Consider the following 11,720-nt stretch of genomic DNA (forward strand, 5'->3'; position numbering starts at 1 on the left):
GGACTGCGAACAGGTTGGAATAAAATCCCTGGGCCTCTTCGCCCTCTGGTACCGGGATAATGACCCTGTTGTGCGGAAGAATCCTGATGGCCCCTAGCAATGCCTCTGCCTGGGATTGCAATTTGGGAAGACGGGATTGAAAAAAATCTCCTTGGAGGGTGTCCGATAAACTCTATTTTGTACCCGAATGACACCAATTCCGCCACCCATGCGTCGTGTGCCACCTTGACCCAGACGTGGCGGAACCTGAGCAGACGACCGCCTACTCTGGTGTCCTCGGGTACCTGATGCCTCAAGTCATTTTGTAGAGGGCCTCTGAGACCTAGCTCCCCTTGACCTGGGTGGACGGCCCCGCATCCTCCCCAGCGGGTTGGCTCTATACGTGACCTGGCGCTCTCTGTCTTGGTTGCGACGAGCCGGGGCAGTAAAACCGGCCGCTGATGCCCATCCTGGGCGAGAAATGCCCGAAAGCGCGCCTGTGGTTGACGAAAGGGCGGTCTGCTCTTCTGCTGTGGGAGAAAGCTACTCTTTCCCCCCCCCGTGGCATCTGAAATAAGCTTGTCTAGCTTCTCCCCAAAAAGCCGATTACCCTGATAAGGCAGAGATGTTAATGACTTTTTAGAAATCGAATCGGCCCGCCATAGCCTTAGCCACAAGGCTCTCCTAATGGCGATAGCGTTTGCTGCGGCTAGCGCCGCGCAATTAGCCGCATCCAAGGATGCATTAATTAGATAGCAAATCAGATCTCGATGGCAGGAGACTATCTCAGACACCTCTACCGGCAAATCTCTGTCCTGCAGGACTTTGTTCAAAGACTCCGACCACGACATCATGGCCTTGGCCACCCATGTAGCTGCAAAGGAATGCAAAAGCGCTGACCCCGATGCCTCATACACCGAGCGGGCTAGACCCTCTATGAGCCGATCCGTGGGGTCCTTAATGGAAGACCCACTAGGCACCGACAACAATGATCTTGAAGCCAGGTGTGACACTGGGGGATCCACAATCGGAGATTCCGCCCACTCTTTACAGAACTCTGGTGCAAACGGGTACCTTGTCTATAGCGTTTTCTGCCCTGAAAAACGCTTGTCTGGGCGTTCCCTGTGCCGCTGTACCATGTCCTCGAATTCAGGATGGGTGCTAAACACCCTATGTGGGCGCCTGGCCTTTTTAAAAGATATCTTATGCCCTGCGGCCAGGGAGACGTCCTCCTCAATACCAAGAGTCTGATTGACTGCCTCAATGAGACTGTCCACTGTCTCCTGACACCCGGGAATATCCAGATCCAATGCTTCCTGCCTGTCCTCATCCGAACTCTGCTCGCTCTCAGACAATGGTGATGGAGAGCGAGATGCCGCACTCACAGATGCCGAAGCACCGGAGGGGCCCGGAGACGCCATATGGGTTCTTTCCCTGTACGTCTCTTTAGAGAGGGTACTGCCCCTGCAGGCCGGCGGCTCAAGTGAGGTGGATGAACCTTCCCAAACCGGAGAGCCGTTGTCTCTACCCCTATCCGGGGCCTGAAGGGTCTCGATCGCCTTCGTAAGTGAAGCCATAGACCGAGATAGCGATAACGCCCATTCCGGGGGCTCCGACCCCCTGGGCTCCGTTGGCGGGGAGGGCTCCTGGGCGCGTTCGGAACTACAGGCCTCACATATCTTAATGGTCTGCGCTCGCGTGAACACAGCCCCACAGGAAATGCATGCGGTATAAAGGAAGGTGTGCTTCTTCCCTTTTCCAGACATACTGCGGAAAAAACCTTTTCCTATATATTGTCGTTTTTTTTTGTTTTTTTTTTTATGGCATCCAGGGGTATGAGGAGAAGGACAACCTGCCCTAGTGTGGCCAAGACGGGGTCGCACTTACCCGAGCTCCGGCTGCCTCCCCGTGCTCCTGTGCTGCTGCTGGAGCTCGACTGCCGTCTGGAGGCTCCCAGCTGCTGTCTCCCTGGGTAGGATGCGATGCTTCCTGACCGCGGCCTACCCCATTCTGACGCCGGGGCCTCCATTTTATCCAGCGCCCGCCCAGTATCCAGGGGCGGCGCTGGATCTGACGTCGTTGGGGGGCGGGCGCCGGACCCGACGTCACGCTGGGGGGCGGACCTTCCCTCTGCGTCCTAGGCCAACGCTGCGGCCCAAATTTCGGCCCTGCCCCCCGCCGCACCGGGGGCGGGCCTTCCCCGCGGCCTAGGCCGCAAGCCGCGGGCTAAATTTCGGCCCTGCCCACCCGCCGCACCGGGGGGCGGGCCTTCCCCGCGGCCTAGGCCGAAGCCCGGGGCTAAACCTGAGCCCTCTTCCCTGCGGCCTAACTCGCCCTGGAACTGGCGCCTACTCAGCCCGGCGTGCTCCTTCCCCCGCCCGGCCACCGAGCGCCGTGGCGAGGGAGAAGGGGAACACGCCGCTGCCCCTGCTGCGCCGAAGAAGCCCTCCTGCTCTGCCTGCAGGCAGGAGAGGGGAGCCGCTCCAGCCCCTGGAAAGTACGCTGCAGCCCTGGCCTGGAAAAAAACCTCTCACTGCCCAGGAGCCCTGCTTACCCTGAGGTAAACCGCATCTTCGGACGGTGCAGGCACCCTAGCTCCGTCCGCCTTGGCTGGGCGAGGAGAGGGACCGTCCGCCACCACGCAGTACCGACTGGCGTAGCCGTGGGGCATCACAGACTAGTCTTGTGCCTCTGTGCAAGCCCATGGTTTCGCTACCTAGGGGTGGACAGGGCTAAGTCTGGCATACTGTCCCACGTCGCGGGATAGGGAACGTGGAGGGACACTCGCACGTGGTCGCCCATTGATGGTTTGGGGAAATCGGATCCTTTCAATAGGATGCGTTGCCCCTGTCATATCTTCTTTAAAATAAAAAATAAAAATAGATGTCTGGGGAAAAGTCCCAGAGATGTCCCTCGGTGCGGGAAAGGATACGCGGAGGAATACTCGCGCGTGCTCGCCCGTTGATGTTTGGGGGAGATCGGACCCTTTCAATAGGGTCCGTCGCCCCAGTCTCCTCTTCATAGCAAGAAAATGTTAAAAAAAAAAAGTCTGGAGAGACCCAGACTGTGTGTGCCTCCATCAGACACTAAGCAAAAACTGGTTTCCGCCCGCTATCGGGGTGAGGGTGTATGCGGCGGAGGAGGAGCTAACTTCTTTTTTTGTATACTTAGTGTCGGCCTCCAGACGGCAGGAGCACACACCCACAGTCTGTGTCCCCCAATGAGGCGAAGGAGAAACATCCGGTCATTTGTAATAGTTCAAAGCATTGGTCAGATGTAGATTTTTTTTTTTTTTTTTTTTTCCCACTGATTATCTGCACTGGCTGCATCAGTGGCCAATATAAGAATGGAAAGTTAATAAAGGGTTTCGACCCCAACCTCCTCTGAAAAAAAACCAAAACAAAACGTAAAGGTCATTGATGTGAAAATGGCCTCTGATGTTGGATTACTTGACGTTATATCCTAGGTGACTGCTAGGATGAAGGCAGGACTGCTATGGTCCTTTTAATAGTCCATGTTCAGTTCTTCAAGAGGAATGGGTTAACCATACGTGGACTTTACTTTCTATTAGTCTTTACACCGCTCTTTGCTCTTGCAATTACGTGATCCCAGACTGATCATTACACGTTGCAGACTGGGGCAGAGACTGTAAGGATTACAAGATCCTTCAAAATAACCAAAATTCTATTAGAAATGGATCCTTTGCACCCAAGCATGATTCCTGATTTCGGACTGACATATTGCCCATAGAGAGCATCAGTGGTGTTGAAGCAGTGCCACAATGCACCTGTGACTCCTCCAGGGCAGATGGGCTGACCCTTCATCAACATGGCAAGCTATCGATGCAGAGCTGGACTGTCTTCTCCTCCTTACTATTACCATGCACATGATCATTGTGGTGTAACAGGTGTAATATACACTTCTGTTTGCCTCCTGTTGCTCCAGGTAACACCTCCCCTCGGGCAATCTCACGGGTGGACAGAGAACGAAAAGTCAGCATGAGGTTACATCGGGGAGCCCCAGCAAATGTCTCTTCCTCTGATCTTACAGGGCGACAAGAAGTGTCCCGGATTTCAGCATCACAGGTAACTGTCCTCTTGAACGATAGTGAATCAGGAAATTGTAAACATCAACATTTTAGATGGTTTTTCTTTTTTTTTTTTTTTTTTTTTACAAAGATGCATGTAAGTTTGGGCACTCCTGGTTAAAATTACTGTTACTGTGAACAGTTAAGCAAGTTGAAGGTTGAAGATGAAATTCTCTAAAGAGGCAAACGTTAAAGATGACACATTTCCTTTGTATTTCAGGCAAAAAAAATATATTGCAATTTTTTTACATTTTAAAAATTACTAAAAGGAAATTTGCCTGATGCATAAGTTTGGGCACTCTTGAAGATGTGTGCGCTGAGATGACTTTGACCAAGGTTTCAGACCTTAATTAGCCTGTTAGGGTTATGGCTTGTTCACCATCATTGTTTGGAAAGGCCAGGTGATGCAAATTTCCCAGTTTTATAAAAACCTAGCCTCTTCTACCCTTGTGCCAAAAAACAGCAGCCATGGGTACTTCTAAGCAGCCAGCTAACACTCTGAAAATTTAAAATGCTGGAGGCCCACAAAGCAAGAGAAGGCTATAAGAAGATGGCAAACCGTTTTCAAGTTGCCCTTTCCCCAGTTTGAAATGTAATTAAGAAATGGCAGTTAACAGGAACAGTGGGGGTCAATATTAGGTCTGGAAGACCAAGCAAAATTTCAGTGAGGGCTGCTCATTGAATTACTAAAGAGGCAAATCAGAACTCCTGGTTGATTAGAAAAGACCTTCAGAAAGATTTAAGACTCTGGAGTTGTGGTACATTGTTCTACTGTTCATAGACCTCTGCACAAATATGACCTTCATTGAAGACTCATAAGAAGAAAACTTCTCCTGCGTTCTCCCCACAAACTTCAGAAGTATGTAAAAAGAACATCTAAACAAGCCTGATGCATTTTAGAAACGGGTCCTGAGGACCGATGAGGTTAAAATAAAACTCTGTGGCCATAATGATCAAAAGTATGTGTGGAGAAAAAGGGCACAGTTTCAGGAAAAGAACATCTCACCAACAGTTAAGCGTGGGGGTTGATCAATCATGCTTTGGGGTTGTGTTGCAGCCAATGCCACGGGGAACTTTTCACTGGTAGAGGAAATGGATTCAATGAAATTTCAACAAATTCTTGATGCAAACATAACACCATCTGGAAAAAAAAAAAACTGAAGTTGAAAAGAGGATGACTTCTCCAAATCGGTAATGACCCCAAATACACGTGAAAATCCACAATAGACTATCTCAAATGGAGCAAGCTGAAGGTTTTACAATGACCCTTACAGTCCCCTGATCTGAGCATCAGTGAAAATCTGTGGCTAGACCTCAAAATAGCAGAGAATGCAAGACAACCCTGGAATCTCACAGAACTGGGAGAATTTTCCAAGTAAGAATGGATGAAAATTCCTGAAACAAGAATTGTCTATCTACAAAGAACTGTTTACAAGCTGTGATACTTGCAAAAGGGAGTGCTGCTAGATACTAACCATGCAGGGTGCCCAAAGTTTTGCATCGGTCCGTTTTCCTTTTTGTAATTTTTAAAATGTAAAAGATAAAAATGTTTTGTTGTTTTTTTTGCCTAAAATACAAAGTAATTGTGTCACCGTATATTTAACTTTAGGCCTTTTTTAGAGATGATTTTATCTTGCTTACTTGGTCATAACAGTAATTTTGACCAGGGATGCCCAAGCTTTTACTTGCCACTGTAGTACGCGTTTTTGACGCGATCCCCACAAACAGTCACCATAAATGTTCCATAAAGACAGAAGATTTTGTTAAATGGCATCTGTCTGTACAAAATGACTGTTCAAACCAAGGTTAAGTGCCTGGTGCATATTCTGTGGCCAAAAAGTTCACTGCACCTTTCTTCCCCCCTACTTATTTTCCGATTTCTCCTCTTTGCTGGCTCTTGTGAAGTTGGAGCTGTCAATCAAGGAAGTGAAGGGTGGCTGTGATTGTAGAAGAAAAAAATGCAACTCCTTTCAGACCCAATTAGACTTGCCAATAATGTTCACTAAATATTCTTTATTCACCTATTATAGGATTAATTAAACATGCTGGCAATTGCCTGACAAACGAGCAGAAAGTTTGTTTGTCAGGTGATTGGATTTCTCGTGTCGGCAATAAAATCATTGTTCATGGTAGCACTTCTATGTAAACGGGAGATGTGCTGCCGATATGGAGGATTGTGTATGACCACAGAGAGAGCATAGTAACAATCATTCTGTGAGAACACAATACCGGCCGGCCTGTGTAAACCAAGCCGATCAGCTTATCTAAATGGATCCTTCTGATGGAGCGCCTTGTTAATTACTGACACATTTTATTTTTATTTTTTTAGGCCAGCGTACCGTTTGACCATCTTGGAAAATGAAGGCTGTCACCGGACCAATGTTTGCTTAGGTGAGATCTCCTTAAATCTCTCATAAGATTACCATGAGAAATAATGAAAAAATGAGGATTGTGGTGGTGTGACGGGGAGAATAGAAATTATCCAACTGGTGCAAGATTGTGTGGGGTTTGGTGCTCTAGAAGGGATATCCTCACTATCGCGCACAGTGTGGGGTGTGGTGCTCTAGAAGGGATATCCTCATTATTGCGCACAGTGTGGGGTGTGGTGCTCTAGAAGGGATATCCTCATTATTGCGCACAGTGTGGGGTTTGGTGCTCTAGAAGGGATATCCTCACTATTGCGCACAGTGTGGGGTTTGGTGCTCTAGAAGGGATATCCTCACTATCGCGCACAGTGTGGGGTTTGGTGCTCTTGAAGGGATATCCTCACTATCGCTCACAGTGTGGGGTTTGGTGCTCTAGATGGGATATCCTCACTATCGCGCACAGTGTGGGGTTTGATGCTCTAGAAGGGATATCCTCACTATCACGCACAGTTACATGGCCGAACATCCAAGCTCCAAACACACTAATAGATCTGTGTAGCGTTAGAGAAGATCTTTCGTATGGGAAAGATTGGCGTACTTCTAATTAATTCCTGTTATTAGCAAGAAATATTGAGCTGTCACTTGGGCATGTGAATATGCATGTAGGCTGCAATTTAGTGCCAAGACAAAGGACTGAATCGTTCTTTGTAGTCTTCCGATACCCTGGTGACGTGTGGTGTTGTCTCTTTATCCATTACCATGCAAATTGGATTCTACAGCAAAACATCCAGGAAACTATTAATTTCGAGGCCATACAGTATGACTCCATTGAGCATCTGATGATAATCCAAATTAAATTTACTCCGAATATATGAGGATAAAATAGTGGTTGACCTTTCTAGGAGGCTTAGTTTTTGCAGTCTGAGCTGTTCAGCTTCTTAGATGGATTATCCCACAGTGTCTGACTTCTCCAATTCCCTATCCGTCTCCATAATGTTGGTTCCTAGTGTAAATGGAGTGGGCATAGTGGCACATGCGCACTACCTCTCCGTTCAGACAAGGGACTTTGGGGCGCCCATTCTTGGAATCGGTGAAAGTCCCAGCAATCCCACCTATTAAAGGAGGTAGGGGGCATACAAAAGATAACTGGGGTAGGTGCTGTTTGGAAATGTCAATCGGTAGTACTACCTTCCCATCTACACAAAAGCATATGGATCATTCTTGGCTCTGGAAGAAAAACTACCCTAAAGTCCAAATATTAGCAAACGTCTTAATGTATTCTCAATAAGCATATGAAACCGATATAATACTGAAAATTGGTGAATGTGTGACAGATACAGCTCTAGGTATATACTATGTATTTTATTTATATGGCGCCATTAATTCCACAGTGCTTTAGAGACATCATCTCTGTCCCCATTGGGGCTTATAATTTAAGTTCCCTACCAGTAGTCTTTGTAGTGTAGGAAGAAACCCACGCAAACATGGGGAGAGCATACATGGGGAGAACTCTTTGCAGTGTTGCAAAGTAACAGTGCTAACCACTGAGCCACTGTGGTTAGCACTCATAGATTAGTAGGTGGGTCAATCACAAATTAATAAGACTATCCCTAATTATCCTTGTCATCATCTGCCTTCCTGATGTGCCATGACGCCTGGATGGTGGTAACATCCTGGGGTCATTGCACGTCATCGCTATGTATGGAATGAGCGCCTCTTCACTATATCCTACAGATTAACCTAAATGGTATCGGTGAAAAGGCCTTGGGGCCAAGTTACATTGAAATTAAAGGGATTCTTCCTATATTTCCATGTGAGCCAACAAAGACAAAGTTAGATAAGTAACGGCTTGTGTCCCTTACCATATATCTTTGTGGCACTTGATACACCCCATTACTGTTCCCATATATAATAGTATGGTATGATGTACTAATTACTGTATAGTAATAACATTTGGGTGCCTAAGCGAACTATTCATACTGTTTGTGGGTGGAGGTTTGGATGTATTTAGATTTTGGGGCCCTTTTTAGGGAGAGATGATTTGAAGTGGGGGCCCCTTCTTGTACTTTTTATTGGGTGCCAACCTCTGTGGTCAAGCATGCATATGAGAACAGGGATGATTAGGGACTATCTTATTAATTTGTGACTTGGTCCACCTGCTATGTGCAGGTTAGCTCGGGTAACGGTTGGGTTTGGTGATGGATGGCTGCATATTTCACCTGTATGTGGTAGATCACTAGCTGTATCTGTGTTACATCTACCCCCAACCTTCCATAGTTTACCTGTTCCATAGGCTTATTTACCCTTTTTATTCATTTTTATTTGCCCAATTTTTTAATGCCAATGTGTGATGCATGAGGATTTTATTTTTAATATGCAAAAACATTTTTAGACCTTTTTAGGGAAGGCTTTTGATTATGTTAATATTTTCTCAATGCCACATGATTTTAGATCTTAAAAAAACAAAACAAAAAACCCTGCAATTCTTCCGGGGGAGAATTGCTTTAGAATTTGGGGCCTGATGTATACCATAAGTATAGCTACGGCACCTACACACATCACCGTATGCGATTCCAGTGGGGATCCTAAAGTCATCTCGTCTTTCATATGGATCCTACACATTCTCGCTCTTGTGTGACTAGGGGGATGTTGTAGTATATTAACACTTGTTCTTTTCTTTTTTTTCTTTTTCAGTGTCTTCACTGTATTTCATTTTCTTTTAAAGATGACAAAATTTACATTTTTTTAAAACTTTTTTTATTTTCTGCCAATGAGGAGAGCCACGCAGAAGATGCCGGTTCCAGCAGCGCAGACACAAGAACTTGTGCGTCGTGGAGGGATTTACCGCTCCCCTTTCCTTACCGACATACTGGCAGTCCGGGGACAGCAGATGTTCTTCCTGCTCCTTCTAAAACTGAACACTACATATAGATATATACTGTATATATTCTTTTTATCTTTTAGCTTACTCTCCCAAACCACCATCCCCCCCCTCAAAAAAAAAAAAAAAAACTTTAAACGTTACATTTTTCTAAATGTAAGATTATAGCTGTACCTTTTATTTTTTTTGTTCCTTTTCACCTTTTAAAGATGAGAAGAATTAGCAAGTTGGAAAAAAAAAAGACTTGTCTATTACAAGACTGAAGCCTTCCTTGGTACGGGAGCCGGGGTTGGGCTCCATTCCCCTTCCAGCCGCCACCTAAATTAACCACGGAAGGGATAAATGGGGCTTTACTGTCATTAAAGGTCCCGGAGAATGCAAGGCTGGAGAGAGGCCTAATTTCTGATCTGCAGTGGATGCTTGGCTTGCTTTTAGTATGCACCTGCTCCAAAGAACCATGCAGATTTTGGAGAAAAGGGTGGAGTGGCCTGAGCGGTGGGCGAACCCAGCAGTTACTGGCCGTTTTATCTATAGGTTTAATAGTATTTTAGTAGTAGGTTTATTGTTCGGTATCTCCCACTGTGGCTGCTAGTGGCTTGTGGTCTAATTCTTTTGGAAAAAAAAAAATAGGAAAATAAAAAATTACCAACGCACATCCTTCTGCACCTCCCCCCTGCCCTTCTGCAGTGACGAGAGACTGAGACGGCTGCTTTTTGACTTTTTTTTTTTTTTTTTTCTGATGAAGACTGTGAAGGTGCATACATTAATTAGTGAGGGTTGTAAATGGTTGGGATGGTCCCGGATGGTGGGATGCCGAATGTTGGATCTTCTATTTCTCACCGTGACCTGGACATTCTCCCATCTGTACCACCAGATGGCGCCATGTAACGTCGAACTCTTACACGCCCTCCAAAACTGTTTCAATATTTAACAATGTTTTGGTTTCCTAATTTATTTACTTATATATTATCGTTTTCATTTTTATTTCTGGAAATTTTTATTACTTTATAATTTTAAAAAAAGTGAAAAAAAAATCCTGTTTTGGGGGGGAGGGGAGACACAACTTTTTGGGGGGTTTTTTGTACTTCCTGTGTAAATAGACTTTTTCAGCTTTAATGTGTTTGTTAATTTGAGGTAATAAAGTAGAAAATGATAAAGTGATGAAAAAGGTGTGTTGGCTTATTTTCTAGATGTTAACGCAGTTTGTTTATAGTACATTGTGGCGTAAGATTTAAATAGGACCCGTCGCCAGGTCACAAAAAGTGGCCTGTTTTGGCTCTTATTTTATTCCCTCTGCTCCTGGGTATTTTTTTTTTCTCTAAATTTGCCCATGTAGTTCCAGAGATATGGGTCTTATTTGGCGCTACCGGATGGTGTGGCTCACAGGGTAAGTATGCAGATCAGCTTATAGGCACGCCCCAGAGGTTCCTGATGGCACCGCCCACATTGTAAACACTATAAAAAAATTGCACTAAACAAAAAGTCCCATATCTCTGGAACCGAATGGTAATGTAAAAAAGAGACAACTGTAAGTATTGTATGTTACCAGTAATTTCTTGACATGTATATAAAGCCCCCAACTATGCTTCTTGGTTAAAATTTGACTACACTGAGCCTCCAGATCAAAATATGGCCTAAATTTAGTCCCACACCATCCGCCTCTATGAAATAAACCCCCACACTGTGGCCTTTTTATAAATTACAGCCTCCACCCTGCCTCCTGTGAAATCCGCTGTGCACACCATTACCCTTTTAAAAGATAATCCCCATATTGAGCTCTTTCATAAATTCTAGCCCTACACTACCCATTTTCTGAAATATGGTCTCCATCAATTGTCCCTCTTATAAAATATGTGCCCATTAAAAAAAAAAACACCTTCTTTTTCCTTTTTGAAGTCCTCGCTGTTCTTTAGGGCTCATCCATACGCCCATTTTTTTTTTTTCACTTATAAGAAAACCGGTTAGTGTTGTCACTTCTACCTTCTATCTAGCATTCTATGAAAAATGGACTGCACTCGGATGGTATGCGGCTGTCCGACTTTTATTTTTTTATGGACTTGCATTGCTGTGTTTGATCCAACACTCGGATCAATATTGGACATGTCCCGTGATTTTGTGCTTGGTCTGCAAAAAAAAAAATAAAAAATGTACAGCCCCATAGATTATTTTAGGAACCAATGCTACCTGTTTGACTCTGTTCTTATCATCTACTTCTAGGACTTTGGTGAAAATCTGATGCAGTTTTAAGTCAAATTTTTGCAAAAATTATGGTAAATTCTGAAGGGTTCACAAACGTGTAACCACTGGATGCCGAACCACTCATATCTTCAATTGTACAGTATATGCGCAGATACAATTGAATCCAGCAAGGGGGACGAATGTTCATGCTGCGGCTCCACTGAACCGG

At 45.3% G+C, this 11,720-nt stretch overlaps 1 protein-coding gene across 1 annotated transcript in view; it reads left to right on the forward strand.

Annotated features, from left to right (window-relative positions):
- Positions 1–10,481, forward strand: part of CSNK1E (casein kinase 1 epsilon) — a 70,543-nt gene extending 60,062 nt beyond the window's left edge. The window contains exons 9-11 of the mRNA XM_073549507.1: positions 3,925–4,064; positions 6,396–6,457; positions 9,127–10,481. Coding sequence (XP_073405608.1) covers positions 3,925–4,064; positions 6,396–6,428 — 173 coding nt within the window. The 3' untranslated portion in view covers positions 6,429–6,457; positions 9,127–10,481. The remainder of the gene's footprint in view (positions 1–3,924; positions 4,065–6,395; positions 6,458–9,126) is intronic.
- The last annotated feature ends 1,239 nt before the right edge of the window (positions 10,482–11,720 follow it).

The sequence above is a fragment of the Dendrobates tinctorius genome, unplaced genomic scaffold, assembly GCF_039654945.1.
Source record: "Dendrobates tinctorius isolate UK_male_01 unplaced genomic scaffold, ASM3965494v1 ptg000159l, whole genome shotgun sequence".
Classification (NCBI taxonomy): domain Eukaryota; kingdom Metazoa; phylum Chordata; class Amphibia; order Anura; family Dendrobatidae; genus Dendrobates; species Dendrobates tinctorius.